Source organism: Amphiura filiformis, chromosome 19, assembly GCF_039555335.1.
Source record: "Amphiura filiformis chromosome 19, Afil_fr2py, whole genome shotgun sequence".
Classification (NCBI taxonomy): Eukaryota; Metazoa; Echinodermata; class Ophiuroidea; order Amphilepidida; family Amphiuridae; genus Amphiura; species Amphiura filiformis.
In genome coordinates this window covers 39,745,527-39,768,510 of record NC_092646.1, presented here as the reverse complement: position 1 = coordinate 39,768,510, position 22,984 = coordinate 39,745,527, and the positions used below count along the sequence as shown (strand labels likewise).

The following is a 22,984-nucleotide window of genomic DNA, read 5'->3' as shown; positions in this document are numbered from 1 at the left end:
ATTATAAAACCATATAAAAACTGAGCTTACATAAATATTATACCGCATTACTTGTCGTTGATTGTTACAGAGGTCTCATAAGTACATCATCAAAACAATCTTGAATATATTGGTCATATACCTTAAAGAATATTTGGGCAGATTTAGATGATGGAGGGCAAGATGTATGCGAAAAGCAACTCTTTTCACATGGGCTTCCAATAGGAAACCATGGAGCAAAATGGAACAAAATGCCGACAGCCCGTTGACCGAGCTTGTGGCTTCAAACATTAACAGGTGAAGCTAATTAAGGCCAAGAACAAAAGAATGTATGTCTCAGACACCCGCGCGCCTTGCTATGTGAAATACAATTTAGCGCTTAGCGCTACGCGTTGGTCGTTTTTTTAAAAAGTTTTTTAAAAATATTTTTTTCAGTATCGTATAGCGATTCAACTTTGTCTTTTTTGTACACATTTCGCCATGATTGTAAAAGAGACAAACAAAACTATTCACTGTGTATGTATATTACTATGTTGATGTATTTGAATATCAAAATGTAAATAAATATTGTGCCTTGGCTGCATAGCACTTAGCTTTTTTACCAAATGTGTCTGAGACATACTTTCTTTTCTTTTTCTTGTTTTTGCCTAAAAGTGACGAAATGTTTGAGGAGCCAAGGTTGGCCAGACTGATAATGGTATACAGTTCACTGAGCTATAATTAAAGACAGAGATAAAAAGAATTTATCGCGTCTGATATCACTGTCAATTACGATCCTTGATTGGTTTACACAGGTTCATAGCGCGTAAAAGGAAGACCGATCTATCTGGTGCTGATCGGAGAAAAGGAATAGCAGCAAATTGCGAAAAATTACGTACTTTTACAAGGCAAAAAGCAGCTTTTCTAGACATTGTTGACATGGTGCCTTCGCGAAAGAAAGTTTCCTACTATGAAGACTTAACTTTTGAGATGGTTTGCATGTTTGAAAGTGCAAAATTAACAAAAAGGCGCCCGGTTATACCGTCGCGTTCAGCAAGTCATCATCACGACACTTGTAAACAAACCGTGCTCGAATTTGATTGACAGATGACGTCAGACGCGATAAATTCTTTTTATCCCTGTCTTTAATTATAACACTTTAATATCCGAAACACCGATCCTTGGGATCTCTACCAGGCATATGACCTGAAAGATAAAATAAACAATACAAAGGTGTGAGGTATTTACTCTTATTCGCCAATAGCAATATGTAAACCAAGAAACGTAAGTTGTTTTTAAACAACTCTAAAGCCATAATGTACGATATTATATAATATAAAATTGGTAATTATGTTTCAAACTTGATCTTTTGGCATAATTTATTTGTTTACAAAAGTCCCAACTTGTACCTGAATAAAGTCAGCTAAATCCGTTTTGTTTGTCAACAGAGCAATTTTGACATAAAGTCATATTATTACTTTAACTCTGCCCCCCCCCCCTAGAACTCCATGTTACACAGCCAAAATAGCCAATGGGGTTTCGTTCACTTCACCTTAATACTTATGCTTAAAATGGACAGAAACCCATCCAAACAATTATTTATAATTATTAAATAATTACATATTTTACACTTGACGGAACGCGTACATTATGGCTTTGGTAATGATTTCTGATCGGCAATTGTTCAATTTTGGGAAGAACTTCGGGAATTCAATGTTTTGTCGCTATTCTGGCAAAACCTCGTAACTCCAAAAGCTGCTAGGTGTTAAATATGTACAATATAATATGTTGTACCATAAAATGGGGGTAACTTTGGGCACTTTTCAGAGTTTTTGAACCACTGCTTCCAAACGAAACCAATTATATTTATAATTATAACTCGTTTTTATGACATTAGGGTTCCCTTCTACACCTTGAAGTTGAACAAGATTTTTTAATAATTTTGCAAGGGTGCCCTAGGGGTTAAAAATAGCCTGACCAAAGTTACCCCGCATTTGGGGCAACTTTGGTCAGAGTATTACATTCCATGAAGAAAAAAAAAAGAAGATATTCGCTGTATATGGACAAGTTGTTGTTTTTTGTGACATTTGACCCCTTGCAAAATTAATCACGCATACATCCTTGCTCACAAATATCGATTTTTATTTTTTCTGAAAAAAATGTAAAAAAATGTTCATTTTTGGTCAAAAATCCCGAATTTTTCGTAAATTTCGAGGAAATTGGACATGAGCGATTATTATTTCTTTCAAACATATTTCTTAACAAATTGACACCAAATATGACTAAAAACAAAATTGCTGTACAAAAATATGACCATTTAAAAAAATATATTTGACCGACCAAAGTTACCCCGCTGACCGAAGTTACCCCCATTTTACGGTATTGTACATATTTAACGTATTGGAATTACGAGGTTTCGCCAGAACAGCGATGATTTGATGTTATGTGCTGTGTATTTTAATGTGTTACTTTTCAGAACTGAGAATTATGATCATCATATCACAACACATCTATCCTAGCCCGGATTCATAGCCTTAACCCTAATATGTGACCATCCAGCACAACTGAGCCCTGAAGTCGCCAATCATCATTTTTGAGATATTCAACCAAAATATTCTGCTTGAAATTAGCTTTAAAATGATGTATATCATGTCTATAGTACTTGACATTTAAGTAGTGAAAAATCAATAAAACAGTCAATAAATCCTTTATTTCCTATTGTTTATTGTTAAGTTCAATGGAGCATATCTCAATAGGGGCACTGGCGACATCCGGGCTCAGTTGTGGTGGATGGTCACATATTGATTTGTCCCGGGAGATGGGAGCTCGCATATGAAAAATCAATGTGCCAATGTGATTCCGAATATCTCTCATGACTCCAAGTTTTAGGGACTTCACCCATAGGCATAAAATTACCGGATCATAATGAATTCGGCAGAGTGACGAATCGAGAATTTTGAGCAAATTGAGTTTTTGTATGCTTATGATTATGTTTCAGGTTATCTTTTATTTCCACCAAAAATGAATGGTAAATCTTACTCACCGAGGTAGTGAATGAAATTTTGATTTGGACGAATCGCAAATGAATTCGGCAGAGAGACGAATCGTATACTTAGCTGTACAAATTATGTTGATCTATAGTATTGAATAGCAGGAAACCCCGAATTTTCTATATTTCATGTTCTATACTAATATATTTGATACCAACGTATAGCTGTAGGTATCTTCTATCCAGTGATACCAAAATAAATACAAACATTCCCCACATGATATTGCTGTGCTTTTAATAATGTGAGTGCGCGCCCGTGAAATTGGAAAATCCCGGAAAACCATACGCAAAATATAGACCAATATTGTTATTTTTGCTTTAAAATCCTCGAGTTTTTGCTAAATATTACAGGGATGACTATTTATAACTTAAATAGTACGTTAAGTCTACATAGCCTTAGGACAACCAGTAATTTCTACACGAAAGCCCCACTGAAATTAAGAATGCGTGCTATGGTTTACACGTATTTGAATGCGTATTCGGCCTCTCTCTCCGCAGTGGTAGAGACATTTTGGATACAGCATAAAGCCGAATAGCTGTTAAAACGCGTTTTGAGGGATATATCGATTATTTAAGAACATGCAAGTATTGCCAATAATTCGTGTACATTCACTTCTATAATATACATTTCAAATGAGTGCTCATGAATGTTCTAAATTTTTAGAAGGACCAATGGAATAGTACCAAGATTTTCAAACGCGAGAACAGCAATTTTGCGTATTCGGCACTCTGCCGTGTTCATAACGATATAACATCAAAACGACCGCTTCCAAAAAATTAAATGACAATTGTGAGATACATACCGTGTTCCTCTATAATATCTTGGCAGATCTCATGATATTCTGATGTTTGTATGAGTCGTTCCAGTGCAGGATCCCACCATTCTAGCAGAGGATTATCCATACGCAGCATAAGCCCACCACCTGATGCGTCCAGCGGGCAGTCCATTGCAGGGTCTTCTAGGCGAGTCAAACCAGTTGGCAAGTTGTTTCCGACGGCTATACAAACATCCACCTAAGAGATTATAAAATGCAAGATTTATTCCCCTTAATAAATTCTGTTACCTTAATATTACATTCAATTGCACTATATAACAATATACAGGGGGTAGGAGTCAATTTTTTTTCGACTAGTTTTTTTTTAAAATTAGTAACTACTATAACATTATAACATTCGCAATAGGTCTATTACGTAACAAAGGCAAAAGTTCGTAACACATTAATCTTATTATGACTCTTGCGATTTGCCGACAATCACATAGCTTTGACTGCACATTAGCCAACAATCATATGGTTTTGACGACAACAGTCAATTTTTGCCGACAAAATTCGGTATAGGGGTGTCCCCCCCCCTAGCGTCGCCCCTGGTTCGCAATAATATTTTGCAGACAAGAATGACGGGATGACTTACCTCGCCAGAAAGGACAGCATTGAACATGTCTGTAGGTTGTGGGTAATGTTGTATCTGTGAAGTCGACAGTGTAGACCCCTAACAAAGCAATAAAGAAAAGAAAGGAAGGAAAAAATAAGCTAAAAACATCAAAAAGCAAAGGGAAATGGAAGTGAATTGACGCATGCGTTATGTAATCGCTCATTACTTCGCAATCAGTCAACCAATTCCAATTAAATTGGCGTATAAGATACAGAATAAGATCGGCTACACGCTGATGTTTAAGTTTTGGGATTCTGATATCTATTTCTCGACTTACGTCGAATTCATTCGCCCGGTATTGTGTTTTCTGGGACACCCTGTATGAAGGGGATTATGCATTTTGAGGGTTGAGACCCAGAAAGCCTTAACTCACAAAGGAATCCGTTGTAAGTTAAGGCTTTCTGGCTCTCAACCCTCGATTTGTATCAGTGGCGTACCGTGGCCGCTCTTACCCCGGGGGCTGAAGGAAATTCAATTTTGCCGCCCTTCATCAACAGCCCGAAAAGGTTGACCCAATTTTATTTCCGGTCGTTTGAAAAAGTGAAGCAAAAAAAAAAAAAAAAAAGAAAAAAAAAAAAGGATTATACGCGCATGTGTATTGTCACGTACCGTAATTGAAGTTTGGCGAGCTAAACAGAATTCATCATTGATAAACCCATCTACAAATCCAAACGTCACATTAGTTACATCAGTAGGGTTGAATCCACGTGGGTTTCCCGTCTGGACGATAAAATGATAGTTTACAGGCTTTTGCCATGGTTTGCTGAATTGAAATGTCCGAGCCCTTGTGTGACCTTTTATCCATCCTGTTAATTTGAGCAACAGTATAAAATGTCCATAGCGAGCACAACAATAAACAGAAAATAAACAACAATTGGAATGACGGGTATTATGTAATGGAGTGGAAAAGAGTCATTTCTATTGAAGGTTTTACCTTAAGTCTCAAAACTTGAAGCTAATGTTCAGCTGAAATAACAATGTAAAGTGAAAGAAACTCTACTGCTTATTTTCTTATTTTGGCTGTTTAACATGCAGTTCTATAGAGGACATAAAGTCATATTATGACGAACTTTGACCTACAAACACAACAAAGTTGGCTGATTCCATTTAAGTGCAAGTTAGGACATGTGTAAACATTACAAATATGCCAAAAAACAGGTTTGAACAAAAAAATAACCATTTTCATATTATAAGATCGTACATTATGGCTTTTAGTCCATAAGAGAGAGATTTTCAAACTTCATTAATGTGGCTGTCATTCACATTCAGACCTGTTTATCAAATATAGTGCGTATCAATGGGAAATGCAAATTAAGGAGAATTACTGAGTTAGAGGATACTGACCAAAAGAACATTTAATATATTCTTATTTTGACCATGATATTATAGTCAATTACGAAATAACAGGTGCCAGTAGACAAACATGGACGGCATATCAGATTTACAAACGCAAAAGTCGACTGTGTGGTCATACAGTAAACAGGTAAGGTCATTTAGTGCACATTAAGGGGTGGGGTATGAACGTTTGGACAGTATTTATTGTGGGACATTAGAGTACATCAGACATATATCGAATTGCATTCTGAATACGAAGAATGTCCTTCTGATATCAAATAATTTTGATTTTTTGAATTTTTCAATGTAATACACATTTTATGGCAAATGATTAAAAATTGATACTTTTGATATTTAATAGTACTCGAAGTAAACTTTATAAATCTGATGATTTATATTTAAAGTGTATGTAGGTGGGATGAAAAGCCGACGATTAATTGAAAATGTTGACCTTTTGTATTGAAGATATGGATATTTTCCCCAAAACACCAACAAAAAACCATATCTTCAATATGAAAGGTCGAAATTTCCAATTGATCGTCGACTTTTCCTCTCAGCTTTATACACTTTAAGAATATATCATTAGATTTATAAAAGTTACTTCGAGGACTGTTATATATCAAAAATGTGAACAATATCAAATTTTAATAATTTGTGATAAAATATGTATTATATCGTAAATTTCAAAAAAATGAACATTATTTGATATCAGAAAGACATTCTTCGTATTCAGAATGCAATTCGATATGTCTGATGTGCTCTCATGTCCCTCAAAAAATACTGTCGAAACGCTCAAAACGCTCATTCCAGATCGCTTAAGTTCATCTGTGGTCGTCTATCATGTATTTCAGTACACAACTGAGTTTCCATTCGTACCCAAAAAAAGTAGTATAAACTGTATCCATCCGATAGTGTCTAGTGTCTAAAATCAACAAAATGTTGGGCATTTAATTGGTTCCAAAAATTATACCTTTATAACTTATAAATAAAGGGATTTTTGAAAGCGACCTCGGTGAAATTATTAGATAATAGAGCTCATAAATTAACAAACAGAAATATCCGTAATAAATATCAACATTCTAAACGGAATCCTTTTCAAAAACTTTTCATCATTTCGGGGAAATCAAGAGTAATTGTCTCTATCTAATGTGTATCTAAGTGTATGCAAATTGCAATGAAACGTCTTGGGGTGCTAACCATACCACTCCACGTCGGTCAGTATAATGCAGCCTAACATTTTTCTATCATGTTTTTATCATTTATACAAGAAATTCACATTAGACCCCTAATTTTATTTCAGGAAATAAAAGATTAGATTACCATAAAAACGAAACAGTAATCTTTGGCGGGGTCTAATGTAATTTTTACATGGAATATACAAAAAAAAAATATTTTGGCGTATATAAAATTGAAATAAAATTATCTGCCTCATAAACTACATCAAATGTGCCACAATTGGGTATCACGAATCGTTATATAATTATGATGTGCAGTTAATATTCATATTTTCTTTTATACAGAGGATGCTTCAGTTTTGACAGGAAATTTTTTTTATTGAAAACCCTCTCACTCGGTTATTTCAAAAATGTAACTACGTTTCCCTAGAATGTGCAATAAATTATTTATTTTAACAGCATTCTAGAAACTCTTGGCGTTTGGCGAAAAGAGGAGTAGGTGCTAACCAATCTCTTACCCGCGCATGCGTCATACCATCCACTCATTAAACCTACGCCTCCCATTGGTAGTTGGCCTTTTTCTGAATCCCAACAGCGTTGCCAGACGTCATACACCAAACGACAGTTCTTATTTGCTAATCGACAAACTATAATTAGAACATAAAAAACATTAGAAACATAATTCAATAATATCTATCAATAAACTTCTAGTGCCCATTACAATTTACCCAGACGATGGTGGCCGACATCCATTCAATGCCGACAACAGCCAATAGCGTAAACAAAAAAAGACAATATGACGGCAACACTGCTTGGACGTTGCATGGACGCAATTATTTTTCCCTGAGCTTTATTGACCCCGTTACAGAAGAACAAAATGCACAAAATATATTTCCCAGTACAATGTATACATTTTCACATGAAAATAAATAATTTTGGATTCAAAATAAATGTCAGAAGAAAAAATATTTTCTTTGCCGGGACTGGGGATTGAACCAGACCACCGGCGTGACAGGTATCAATGCTATCCACTACACCACGGAGATATTGCGTTATGGAGGGGAAATTTTAATATATATCATAACATGTCGTGCGTTATTCATACAAAAACGGATTTAGACTGATAAAATATTGCTTGATAATATACATGTACACTTTTTGAATTATTTGAGACATTTTCGTGTTTTCGTGTAAAACCAATGACGACGTTAAAATTCAGTCGATCTTGCCCCCCCTGTATTCACCGTTATATATTCTTCTCCCGTTCATTATATTTCACGAAATACCCTTCATAGCCATATTATTTGAAACCTACAAGCTAAACTAAAGATGATCTGAAACCAGCACGCTAAACAATAGGTTTTACATAATAATTACTCCGGAGCTTCGGGGTGGTGTGACAGTAAGTCTACGCTCAAATACTAGAAATATTTCCACACAACCAGGCTGATATGTATGCCATCACAAAAATACGAATATACGTTATGTATTTTTAAAATTTTGGTTATGGTATTTTTTTTCAGGCACATAAGGGACCGTTCATTATTTCTACCGGAGAGGGGGCCGGGAGCAGACAGAAAGTCACTGCCGAAAACTATATGACCCCCCCTTCTCTGATAATAAAAACCATATGACCCCCCCCCCCGAGCTACATGAAAATCATATGACCCCCCCCCCCACCTGACGTATGCACACGCGCAATGACGCGCAATAGATGCGCGCATGGATCAGCTGCCTCAACGCATCACGTCACTGCCACATATCAGGCTGACAAATTATGCCTTTACTATTTTTGCCACCCGCCTATCAGTATACCAATTCTTCACAAAAAGCACCTAAATTTACCCTAATTGCAGTAATTGGGTACCCATCAATATACCAAAATCGCTGAAAAGGACTCCAAAATCGTGGCACGTCCTCATATACCTTCAACTAGGTAGAACCCCACAGGGTATTTTAACTTAATTTATTTTTTAAAAATATTATTTATTTCACATGCATGTACACAGTTTTGGTTCAAACTGCTACCCTTTGCTCCAGCTAGTACATGTACATGTACTTCAATAGCAATACCACAGGTCCCTGAACAAACCACAGTGATATTATCCATACCACTACATTTTTTTTGCACCAAGAACAATCTTTCAAGTGGCAGGTTTGGAAACTTGTGGTCAAAATTATTATAATTCATTAGTTTTATGTAAAATGGCTGTAAAACGAATTTATTTCATTTTTTAAGTTGTCATTTAATTCAATCATACAGAATATAAAAAATCAAATGAGTTTAATAAACTATCAAGCTGATTTATTAATTTTCAATCTCTTAAAATTGTAAGTATGCATCAACTTCTCATACATGTTGATACTTGGTGTAAAATGAATGAGTTGCAAAATCTTCTTCATCAGTATATTAAAATGAATAAAAAGTAGTTCTAAAGTGACATCTTACCATAAATCAGTGATGTACAGTGGCGTAGATTTCTTTTTGACATGGGGGCTGGGGATGGGGTTGGAAAAAAATTCTTGAAGTATAGTGAATCCAGCACCTTTTGGCGACAAAATAAGTTTATGGTACAAATGCGCGGGAAGCCCACGAAGAAAAGCCCACTAAACTGATGAAATATGGTGCAAAAGTGGAATATATGTGCGCAAACCGCACGGAAATTTGCACTTTTGGGGCTAAAATGGGCAAATATGTGGTCAGAAACCTATATTCAGGCGTCAACATTGGGGGATGATTGTATGGAGCATCCCCCTGGCAAAATATTGGGGGGGGGGGGGCGGGGACCACACAACCATATTTAATTTCTGAAAGGGTGAATTTCTATTAGTATTATATTATTATGATGATGATGATGATGATGATGATGATGATGATGATGATGATGATGATGATGATGATGATGATGATGTTATTTTTCTATAATGTATTTGAATACATTGCCTAAGTTTACTGTCATGGTGGTTTGGGCGAGTCTTTGTAGTTTAACTAGGGTATGGAAATGACACCTGTGTGGGGTGGGGTTTGATAGTGGATGTGTATTGGGGGGAGCGGTTTGGGGTGGTGTAGTTGTCTCTTTTCATTGTAAAAGAACAAAGAAGAGTCTGACCACAGCATTACTGTGCAGCAGCTTGATTATTCTTAATTCTCTATTACGAAAATGGCAGTGTACATGTATGTATAATTATGAAATATGGTTCAAAATTATCTTATTTCAGCAAATTTTACCCAATGACCCATTTTTTCAAAATGTTATAATAAATTACTTACTTTTGGTGCAAATTTATGTCAATTCACACCGTGGCAGGTGAAAAACAGGTTGAGGCCCGACTTAAGTCCGTCCGGACTAGGACCAAAGTGTCGGCCGACATGCAAAGCGCAAATCTAATGGTCAGGGGTCAAGGGGCAATGTTCCAGATGGGGGTCCAGGGCGAAGCCCCGGAAGCTCCAGGATTTTTGAGATGCAAAACCATCTGACCCCCCCTTTCAATAACTAAAAACCATCTGACCCCCCTTTTGCCCGACAAAACCATCTGACCCCCCATGTATTCTCCCGGCCCCTCCGGTGGAAATAATGAACGGTCCCTAATGCGAATCATGTATCACTGAGTGTGTTTATAGTGAATATACCGCATTTTGAGTATACAGTACACGATAATCCTTGTATATGTACCGATACTCTTGCTGTTTATAGTGTGACACAGTTACCGCACAAATTATATACCAACTAACATTATCGTACATTTGCAATGACCCAAAAGGTCACACGGGGAATGTGTAAATATTGTGGCGCGTGCTATAAACAGCCCATTCAACAATATGATCATGGCGGTGAACATGTAGCTTCTGTTTTGATAACTCTTGGGGTGAGAATCGTTCCGAATGTCCTGCGCGCATCCTACGCATCATGAAGAAGCCCCTAATTCCGGTAATACCGCACACAATTTATACTGGTGTGTTTATAGTGGGAATATCTCGCCACAATATCCTTCGGTTGAGAAGGATATCAATGTACCGTACATACATATACTGCTATTGTCTGTCCAAATAACTTGACACCCGGTTTTTAGGATATATTTCGAAAAGTTTTCACTTTGGCAAAAAGTCATGAAAAGTCATGAAAGAAAACACACCAGTATAAATTGTGTGCGGTATTACCGGAAGTAGGAGCTTCTTCATGATGCGTAGAATGCACGCAAGACATTCGGAACGATTCTCACCACCCAAGAGTTATCAAAACAGAAGCTACATGTTTGCCGCCATGATCATATTGTTGAATGGGCTGTTTATAGCTCGCGCCACAATATTTACACATTCACCGTGTGACCTCGGGGTCATTGCAAATATACGATAATGTTAGTTGGTATATGATTTGTGCGGTAACTGTGTCTCACTATAAACAGCAAGAGTATTGGTACATATACAGTTAAGGATTATCGTATACGGTATCTGAAAATGCGGTATATTCACTATAAACACCCTGCTAGATAACAAGTTGCGTTATATTTCGGGCTATTGAGGCCATCACATTTTGTTTAAGGGGGTACTACACCCATTGATTTTTTTTTTGCATTTTGTGAAGAAATTACAAAAAAATTGGACAAAGTGGTATGCAAAATGAAGGGGCAAATCTTCTCGTTTTATTGGTGGCATCGGTATCAACGTAGCTTACATGCTTTTAAAAGTAGAAGCCAAAAGGTGGTACATCACTGATGATTTAAATTCACTTCATTTTGGAAAGCTTACTATCAACGGATTTCGTTAAAATTTTGGATATGTGTTGCTAACACGTTAGGGAAATAAAGTTGATATGTAAAATGGGAACAAGTGGTTCCTGATTTCTTTTATGACTTCATGAACTTGGTGCTCCACAACTATCAAAAAAGGAACTGGTTAAAATGCTTCTATTGTCAATGTTGAGCTATATTTTGTATTTTTAACTTGCGACATTATTTCACTGAAACATAATTAAGCCCCAGGTAACAGGTTACCACAACCATACTGCAGCAATGTTGAAAAAATTGTATTTCTTGTCACCTATACCACCATATTGGGTAGTTTTCCGTAAGCTTAGCTTTTGTGATTTTGGTAACTATTTTATATTTATTTGTGAAATCCATGTCAACTAGGCATTCTAAATTGTACTCACCATTTACATCCCAAGGTATATTAGTATATCCACCTTGCACTTCTCGATATATATCCAGTTAAAGACAGAATATGAAAATTATTCCTCATTATGATATCACAGACTCTTACATGTGTATTCAAAATTGATGCTTAAATTTGACCTGAAGTCCTGAACCAATTGACCTATAACCTGACATACGGTGACCTAATAGCCTTTTCTTCTCCTAACAACACATTATATAATTAAATTGACTAATGACTATTCATCCATTGTGTAAGTGTTTATTTAATTTATTCAGTGTTATATATTTTGCATGCACCACTATAGATTTAATGTATTCTATTCATGTACCCTACTTGAACATGTTGAAAATAATAAATTATAGTTTGTTATGAAACACAGATCTGAGTTACTAGGATACACAGTAAAAAAAAAATATATAGGGCTAAAATGACTTACTACAATGTGTAAAAGAAACTATTTAAATTTCACATGATCCGTGCATATATCGCCTAGCTATAAATGAAAAAAATATTTTTTAGACCAATCAAACCAATATATGGGTGTAGTATGCCCTTAATGACCCCAAATAAAATATAAAAAAAAGTAGTGAGCCAGATTATCCGGTATTTAGCGTATATTAGCGTATAAGTACTGCGAAATCTATTGTTATTGCATTATAATCTTTCCGTACACAACCACTATAGACACGCTCATAGAGCGTGTTTATAGTGAATATACCGCATTTTGAGTATACCGTATACGATAATCCTTGTATATATACCGATACCCTCGCTGTTTATAGTGAGACACAGTTACCGCACAATTTATATACCAACTAACATGATCGTACATTTGCAATGACCCCGAGGTCACACGGCGAATGTGTAAATATTGCGGCGCGAGCTATAAACAGCCCATTCAACAAAATGATCATGGCGGTGAACATGTAGCTTCCGTTTTGATAACTCTTGGGGGTGGGAATCGTTCCGAATGTCCTGCGCGCATATCCTACGCATCATGTAGAAGCTCCTACTTCCGGTAATACTATAAACATTTATATGAGCGTGTTTATAGTGGGAGAATATGATGTGGTACATTGCGGTATAATTTCTATCCGATCAGAAATTATCCGGATACTTGCCCACTATAAACACTAGCAGTATATGTATGTATGGTACATCGATATCCTTCTCAACCGAAGGATATGTGTATTTGCACTATAAACACACCAGTATAAATTGTGTGCGGTAATACCGGAAGTAGGAGCTTTATGATGCGTAGGATGCGCGCAGGACAGTCGGAACAATTCTCACACCCAAGAGTTATCAAAACAGAAGCTACATGTTCACCGCCATGATCATATTGTTGAATGTTTATAGCTCGCGCCACAATATTTACACATACCCCGTGTGACCTCGGGGTCATAGCAAATGTACGATAATGTTAGTTGGTATATAATTTGTGCGGTAACTGTGTCTCACTATAAACAGCAAGGGTATCGGTATATATACAAGGATTATCGTATACGGTATACTAAAAATACGGTATATTCACTATAAACACGCTCATAGTCATTTGGTAGGTAACAGGTGCAAACCAAGCGTGAACCAGTTATCAATACCATTGATATAGTTAACTTATGTAGTTATTGATTTTCCTGACAAGTCACTGAACTGACAGCGTTTTATTTTAAGATATCCGTTTCCTAAATGTTCAAACTTAAGTATCAATGCAGCAATTAAGTACCTAATGTTTTTTATACGCACTAGCAAGGTTTATGCCGGATAATTACTTAACAAAAAAAAACCAATACTTTTTTGTTGCTTTTACCATTTTTATAATTAATTGTAAATATTGTTGATACTTTCATACCAGCATTTGTAAAAATTAAACACCTACCTGCGTTTATAAGGTCCACATTAAATCCTTTTAACTGCCCCGATGGCTGATCGCTGCAAAAAATCATATTAGATGATGATATAATTGACTAGATCATCCATAATTGAAATTAGACTCTGGGAGTGATATGACTTGAAATTATTCTCACAACCACTTGTTTTATCAGTGGCCTTGTTTTCTAACTTAATCATTTGCCTCTTAATTCGTAGTTCAGTGGCCTATGAGCCTCACCCTATTCGGTTTTGCATGGCTTATGCCCAATGTTATAAATAAAGTAAATACATAAATTGTCGCAGCTGAACTTGAATTCCTACTTCAGTCGATGGGACCGTTGGAATATGCATAGGCAAGTATTATAATATTAATTCAGTTGTTTTGGAAGGAAGGTATAATTATTTGAAACATCACTCGTTCGCTGGAGTTTTAAACTCAGTCATCGGATATGTTCAAGTTTTGCCCTTCAAGAAACTGAGTATCGTGAATATAATACAAGAAAAACCGACGTTCAATCATCATTTTACTAAATACTAATTTTCTTACATGTATATGTTATTGCTTGTCATGTGTCCAGTCGCAATATTCCATATCTTATCTTGTTTCGAATCGGATCCTAGGAGATGAAGACAAATATATTGGTATCAATAACCAATGAATATTAATAATCTAATGAATATCAGGTATAAACTAATGCAATAACATAAGAAACCTTGTCCTGGAATAGACTTATCAACCAGTGCTTCAACTGCTTACGCACGGTCATCGGGTTATGCTTGCAGATGAGAAACGGCCATTTTGTTCCGCCATGTTTAATAGTTTCGAGATCGGGGCCGAGGGACTCATGCTAGTCCTGGAATACACCATTCATGCGCGTATGGGCGGAGGGACTTTGGGGGCAAGAGGCCCACGGAGTAAGCAGGATGCTGCAAAAAGGAGGGGCGGCCGAAGAAGAAGGGAGGCAAAAAAAAATTTTGTAAAAAGTGCGGAAAAGTATGTTAAAAAAATGTTCAACAATTGTGAAACAAATAGAATGTTTTTAGGTTGCTAGCGCCTATTATCCCCCTTTTGTTGTTTTGTTTTGTTTTTTGTGCTCTTTTTTGTTGTTGTTGGTTGTTTTGTTTTTGTTTTTCTTGTTTTTTTTGCTCTTCACTTTTAAACCATCGAAAAAACCTGGCTAACCTTTTTGGGCTGTTGAAGAGGTGGTAATATCCACCTTTACTTCAGCTCCACTGGCAGCGGCTATTTTAACGTGTCTCCTGGAACGTTTGTACAGTGAGATTAAAAATCAGTGCAGTGAGAATTAAAAATCGGTGCTTAAAATATTTCTATGCCATTCGACAAACTCAATAGGGATGCTTTAAATATAGCATCTACCGTATGGTTATTTTCAGAAGAAATGTCAAAAGTATGCGCTGACCGCGCTTAACACTTCAATACACCCTTTCTCATGTTTCTAGAAAACTCCAGAAATGGCCACCTGATGAATTGTTTAATTCGAATTAATGGATTCGATAGACTGTAAATAACTTTGGTTATCTTCAAGGATATCCATGTGTCCAGGCCCGTAGACGAAGGGGCAACCCTTGCCACTTTGGGCAACCCCATCCATATCCGACGACCCCTAACTTTATTATTTTAACCTAAAATTTCAAACAAATTTGCACACTTCTCGCGCATTTTCCAGAATAATAGTCAATTTATAACTTAAAGTTGCTAATATCGCCTAAAATGACTAAACAGGCTATATTTTTGTGAGCTCGTTGAAAATTCCTATAAAATATAACCAAATATAGTCATTTGTACAAAATTGAATAGGTTTAGGTTATATGTATAATGAACAGATCGCGTGAGACATATCTCACCAGATCTCAAGGGGTCATTGAATCCCCATTATTACAATATACTGAACAGATTTCGTGTTATTGTTCCTAAAACCAATGACCGTGAAACTAGTATAAATGAATACAGACAAAAGTTTGCAGTATTTTGGAGGTCAATTTTTAAAACTTAATAAACAACAAGTTGGAAAAGCAAACCATTCGTGTTTGGAAGATGTGTTCAGCAGATATTAAGGAGCTGTGCAATAATTATGAGCCACTGGGGAGGGCAAAATTTCCAAACGGTGTGCCAAAAATGCTTGTTCCTCCTCCTTCGGCCTACCAAAAATCGCACCCCCCCCCCCTCTTCACGGCTTGCCAAAAAATCTCCCCCTGCACATGCCAAATTTTTGGGATCCTATTAAACCTTAATGGTCTAGACGTTATGAACACGGCAGAGTAACGAAAACGCAAAAATGCTGTTCTGAGTCAAACGGCGTTTGAAAATCTTGGTACCATTCCATTGGTCCTTCTAAAAATTTAGAACATTCTTGAGCATTCATTTGAAAATGTATATATAGAAATGAATGTGCACGAATTATTGATATCATCCCTCCAAACGGGTATTTTCAGCTTTTCGGCTGTATGCTAAATCCAAAATGTTCTACCACTGCGCAAAGAGTTGTATATGAGGTCGAATATGCCTTCAACTACGTGTATAACCATATCATGCATTTTTGATTTTGGGCTTTTGTGTAGAAATTACTGGTTGTTCTGAGGCTCTAGACTTTAATTTTGATATATATAAGTTATAAATAGTCTTCCCTGTAATATTTTGCAAAAACTGGAGGATTTTAAAGCAGAAATGACAATATTGGCCTATATTTTGCGTATAATATTTGTGATTTTACGAGGGCGCACTCACATTATTAAGCCATCGCGATATTCATACGGGGAATGTTTGTACTTATATTGGTATCACTGGATAGAAGATACCTCATGATGCAGTCATGTCTACAGTAGAATTCACCACGACCTTTGCAGGACTTAAACCCCATTAAAAGCTATTAAACCAAGATAACACTTATTGAAAACAGCTCAACTGATTAAATCAGATCTTCTCTGGTTAAATCCACACTACACATGTTTCTGTTTTACCTGTGCAATGAGCAATGAGCTGGTATTATAGTTTCAGTTGGGTGAACGATTATAAAGCGAACGCAAGGTAACAATACTGTGTGGGCTTTTGTTTACGAAATGAGACAATAGTCTGCTTATTGTTAACCAGCGTTCTTGAAAATGAGAAGCATAATGGTTTACAGACTTTAGACGGTTTGGAAATAATTTCTTCATATTTTTTGGTGTTATCTGTCGTTTACATATCCTTCCTAAAACACAAAAGTGCGAATATTTCCAAACACCTAAATTAGCTAAAAATTTAGAACATGTTACAAAACTATATTTTCTAGAATTTCAGAGAATACTTTAAATATTGGCCGGTTATTTTTCAAGGCAATTGCCTATACTTCTAACATACACTACTTGTAGAGGTCACGCGTCAATTGTGAGAGCTCTGTGTATTGGTTATAGGAAAACGGACAGTAACTGCAGTATGTTGTATGCACATTTTATGACTAGCTGGTCTAGTTTTTATTGTATTCCTAATTTTGTTAAATTGTGCAATTTTATATAAGTTTGACCCCTGTGCCAAAGAGAAAAACAGTGTTTACACTGAGTTTTGTAACCCAGGCAAAAGAAGTTTTAATAAATAAATAAATAAATACCCCCTGTCCCTATTTACACCGGTTTGCGGTACCCATAGCTACTTTTGTACTGATATTTTTACTGTATACAAGTCATATTAATGATTCCTTTGAATATTTAGCAATTATGATATTCAATCAGCTTGTTGTTATGTGTCTTATAGACGAATCCAATTTCACGCGTTCCTATACCTTAATGGCTGCCAAAGTTGGGTCCCCGTCAGCTCAATCTCACCTAAAATGTGAAATAATGCGGCCTTGTTGGGTATTTTAAACTGCATTCTGTCACCCGTGTAACACGTAGACAAAGAATGATGACAGTTTACAACACAAAAGAATCTAACATTGATTTTTAAGCGGCTTTTTGGTGTTGCGGGGACCCAAAGATGGCCTACCAAATCCTGACCATGACTTGGCTCGTTGGATTCGTCTATATCCATTCAATTTTCTGTTGAACTCTCTTTCGCGTGAATGGTACCCAGGGGCGCACAGAGCCAAAGATGCAAAATTTCCCAATTTAATCTTTGTTGTTGGTTTATTATATGACTGGGAATGATGTTAACGTATTTATTCATATCTGTCATTGATGATGAGAGTGTCTTCCTTATCCATCTAAAGCAGGGGTAGGCCACCTTTTTAACTCGCCGGGCTAGAAATAAATAATGAAAAACTGCATTGGCTGCACATTTTTTTTACTTTTTAAGTGCATAATTAAAATCATTTACAATAATTTCATATGCTACCTATTTTGTCTGAATTAAGTTTGTAAACTATGTAAATTAATTCATTATGTGTCCATGTTTGCTAAGGTCTATAGACGAATCCAACGAGTCATGGTCAGGATTTGGTCGGCCATCTTTGGTTTCCCGCTAGCACCAACCTGGGGTTTTGAGCGCCCGATTGTGCAAATAAAAGCCACCTAACACCTGGAGAAGATGCAAAGACGACGAGGGTTAATAGAATAATATATACAATAGAGGTAATCCTGTCGCATCTATGCATACATAGTCCTTTTGTTCATCCATTAATTTTGTACAGCTATGAATAGATACGACGGGATTACCTGCGGAATTATCTCTATTGTATTATTCTATTAACCCTCCTCGACCTTCTCTAGGTGTAAGGCGGCTTTTATTTGCACAACTGTTGGAACTGTATTGTGTTGTAAACATTCTTTTGTCTACCTGTGTTTTCGCGGAAGGTGTAAAACGGGTGATGGAATGCAGTTTAAAATTTCCGCCAAGGCCGAATCATTACACATTTTGGATGCATTGTAGCCGGCGGGGACCCAACTTAAGGCTGCTAGTCAGGTGTAGGAAGGCGTGAATTTGGATTCCTCTATAGATGCCTTGCATGTGACGTATCATCCCGTAAATATGGCGGACTACTAAAATGCATTCAACAAAAGCATGATTGCAATCTACCGTGACAGTTCGTCTCACACACATAACCATGCACTACGATCGAATAGGTTGATGACAACATTTGATTGAATGGACTCCACTCCGCCATAACTACGGTGAAGGACACCGGCTCAAATCCTTTGTTTGGAGCCAATCGATAATTTCATGCAGGGCCTCTATAATCCTTGGACAAAATGTGTGGTTATGAATTAAAAAAAATTAATGACTGCAACAAATGGAAGAGGAAGTCATTCCATATTTTTATCATAACTAAATTTAATAGTCCTAAGTCTACCTGTAACATGTGTAATGAACTTAATTCTTATGCAGAATTAAGGGAAGGGGTATGAACGTTTGGACAGTATTTATTGTGGGACATTAGAGCACATCAGACATATCGAATTGCACTCTGAATACGAAGAATGGCCTTCTGATATCAAATAATTTTGATTTTTTGAAATTCGCAATGTAATACACATTTTATGGCAAATCATTAAAAATTGATATTTTGATATTTAACAGTACTTGAAGTAAACTTTATAAATCTGATGATTAGTGTATGTAGGTGGGATGAAAAGCCGACGATCAATTGAAAATTTTGACCTTTCGTATTGAAGATATGGATTTTTTTCCCAAAACACACAAAATAATTAGGCCTTTTGGGAAAAAAATCCATATCTTCAATATGAAAGGTCAAAATTTTCAATTGATCGTCGGCTTTTCCTCCCAGCTACATTCACTTTAAGACTATATCATTAAATTTATAAAATTTACTTCGAGGACTGTTATATCTCCAAAATGTGAAAAATATCAGAAAGACATTCCTCGTATTCAGAATGCAATTCGATAGGTCTGATGTGCTCTCATGTCCCACAAAAAATGCTGTCGAAACGCTCAAAACGCTCATTCCAGTTCCCTTAACGGGTCATTTGATCATTATGAAAATTATTCATGTGTCGTCTCATGAATCACGTAGTCTTGGAAACCTTTGAAAAAATCATGTATAGGCCTACATAAATCCTAGTGTGTAATGAACTTTATTCTTATACAGAATTAACGGGTAATTTGATCATTATGAAAATTATTCATGTGTCGTCTCATGAATCACGTAGTCTTGGAAACCTTTGAAAAAATAATGTATAGGCCTGCATAAATCCTAGTGTGTAATGAACTTTATTTTTATACAGAATTAACGGGTAATTTGATCATTATGAAAATTATTCATGTGTTTTCTCATGAATCAAGTAGTCATGGATACCTAAATAAAAATAATGTATACATAAATCCCAGTTATATAAGTCATTCCATGTCAACAATTTACATATTCTATAGAAAATATTCGGCATTGAATGAAATAAGGAAAAATGCGTACGCACATGGCTCCTTTTTACTGCGTTTATAGTAGTGTTAATAATTTTTTAAGTTAATTACCGATTTCGGTCAAATTTTAATTTGATTATTCTTTGCCAAAGAATTATGCAATATTATTAGGAAAGTTTTCTGATCATTTTAATCCAAACTAATGAGGTAACTTAAGGGTAGACGAGGTGTTGTTGGTCGAAGCAACCAAAAAATCGATTTTCATTATCTGAATCAATATATTATTGAAAAATAACACTTTGGTGTTTTGCAAAAGTTCATTCTACAAATCATATACTTTGAAAACTTGCTTAATTTATTGTTGTAAATGAGTTATGTACGTTTTACAACAATGTTGTTGTTTCAGCTCTCTTTACAACATAACTCAAGAACCAGAACCACAGGACCTAAAAAAGTATATCTGTGATATTTGAATTCTTCTACACGCTCGCTATGAATTGAGCAATGCAATTTTTGCTAAAGTTCACTACCATTCGCAAGATGCTGTGAACTATTTTTGTTTGCTGCTTCGACCAACAATACATCGCATACCCTTAAGTGACAGAAAACTCACTCCCTATCTCAGCCGCTTAACTGTGGTGTTCTAATGGGGCCCGCAATGGGGATTTTAATTCAAATTTGCTTTTGTCCTAAAAACACAATGAATTTGGTTGAATCCCATTACGTGTAAGTTGGGACTGGCATGTGCAAACATTACAAAATAAATCAGTTTTGAAAAAAAAAAATTACCAAACCCATTTTAAAAGATCGTACATTATGGCTTTAAATAACTTTTAACTATTTTTTTAAACGTAGTTAGCCTTTTTGACCCACTCCCCCAATCGAAAGGGCTTTCGTTTAGGACTTCATCAACCTTTTGTGTTGTTCCCTTCAAGTTTATATTTCAAATTTGTACACACCAAAATTACTATACTTCGATGTGTTCAGATTCATCATATAATATCTTTCTCACATTTGTCTTTATTACACAGTCATGACGATATTAACAAAAATGTCAAACTTGAATAGGCCTACAATTAGGCCCCTCAACATGTTCAACCCACACTTTCATAGATTCTGTCGAGATTGTTTAATTCAGTGGCGTACCGTGGCCGCCCCTACCCCGGGGGGCTGAGGAAAATTCAATTTTGCCGCCCCTTCCCCAACAACCCGAAAAGGTTGACACATTTGTCTTCAGTGGTTTGAAAAAGTGAAGAGCAAAAAAAAAGAAAAGAAAAAAAAAAGGATTTTAGGCGCCCTAAAATTTGGATGTATAGTACCATTTTTTTCCGCCCTTTTTTCTGTACTATTTCTTTTTGCCGCCCCTTCGTTTTTGACGCCCCTGTTTTTGCCGCCCCTTCTTCTTCCGCCGCCCCTTCGTTTTGGCCGCCCCTTGCTTTTACCCCGGGAGGCTGGCTATCACGAACATACATGTTTGTTAGGATCGACGAGTGTCAGACCGACGCAAACTGGCTGTGTAGGAGACTATCGTGGAGGCAGACTAAAAGCAGATGACCCCGTGGCGTATACCATGCTCACTCACACACAGAGAGGTCAGTCACCTTGATATTGTCAGCAGCCTTAGTCGGATGTTCCTTGGCCCATTATGCGTGTCAAAACAATTAAACAGGTCGGAACAAAATGGCCATGCGTGGCTGTGGATTCAACCATGGCGATTTCTGCCATGAAGATATCGGGACGATGACACTGTGCATCATACAAATGGATGCTTTATCACCACCGTCCAGCTGTACTGTGCAATATTTGAAAGAATACTACGTTCGTTTATAGGAAACACACCATATTTGATATTTGGTAAAAATGTAGCTATTAAAACGCTGAATATTTCTGGATATTGGATTAAGTGAGACATTTCAATATGACTTCTAATTTTGAATAGGGATCTTTGTCATTACACAAAATTTTGCAAAACAAAACTGGGTTTCCTTTTGCCATTTCAGTTTTAAATTGTGATGCATAGATTTTAAGTTAATATCTCATAATAAGGGGGGGGTAATAACTTGTTGGTAGATGTTTACGAGAGTTAAAGGAACCTACATACCTTCTTGTCCAGTTATGGTGACTCTAGCTTCACCTCCACCATGTCCATTCTGCGTTAAGCTTATTAAAGCCACAACCAAAGCAACTGAAGCCAATAGTATTGCAACAACCACCAGCATTAGAAGCAGCTTAATATTTACACCAGAACCGCCATGACCGCGCTCCTGCGAAACAATTCTACCTGTATCACTCGAATCTAAAGTCTCCATATCTATTACGGGAGACTATGCTTTGTATAGCTTATATTGTACGTATAATTTTTTAGATATAGTTTTGTCTCGCACGGTTGTGAGTTTCAACGTGTATTATGATTTTTTTTTCAATGCTATAACTGGTATGATCGTACTTGGGTCAGGTCAAGTCCTGGGTTCATCACTGCTGTAGCAACGATCAAGTTGTTGATACAAAGGGTGGCGCCAGGGTATTTTGATAGGGGGCGATGCAATATCAAAATGTTGAAAGATTGTTCATGGGGCGCGACAGCGCCGTCCGTCGCGCTTGCAAGGGGTGTCTGGGAGGAGATGTGACCCCCTCAGAATTTGGAAAATTTTTGAAAATAAAAGTACAAATGATATGAATGAAGCCATTTTAGTCTAGTCACC

General features: G+C 36.4%; 1 protein-coding gene across 2 annotated transcripts; it reads right to left on the bottom strand.

Annotated features, from left to right (window-relative positions):
• Nucleotides 1–565: 565 nt before the first annotated feature.
• LOC140141286 (uncharacterized) lies at nt 566–22,774 on the bottom strand. 2 transcript variants are annotated; one of them, XM_072163111.1, is made up of 8 exons: nt 22,384–22,774; nt 14,523–14,592; nt 13,983–14,035; nt 7,467–7,595; nt 5,048–5,244; nt 4,418–4,495; nt 3,811–4,021; nt 566–1,164 (listed from the first exon to the last, which is right to left on the bottom strand). In XM_072163111.1, exons 1-8 carry the CDS (start codon nt 22,589–22,591, stop codon nt 1,118–1,120), a joined length of 993 nt encoding a protein of 330 aa, XP_072019212.1. In that variant the 5' UTR covers nt 22,592–22,774; the 3' UTR covers nt 566–1,117. The 2 variants fall into 2 exon arrangements, with proteins under 2 accessions (XP_072019212.1, XP_072019213.1); XM_072163112.1 differs by lacking the exon at nt 7,467–7,595.
• Nucleotides 22,775–22,984: the final 210 nt, after the last annotated feature.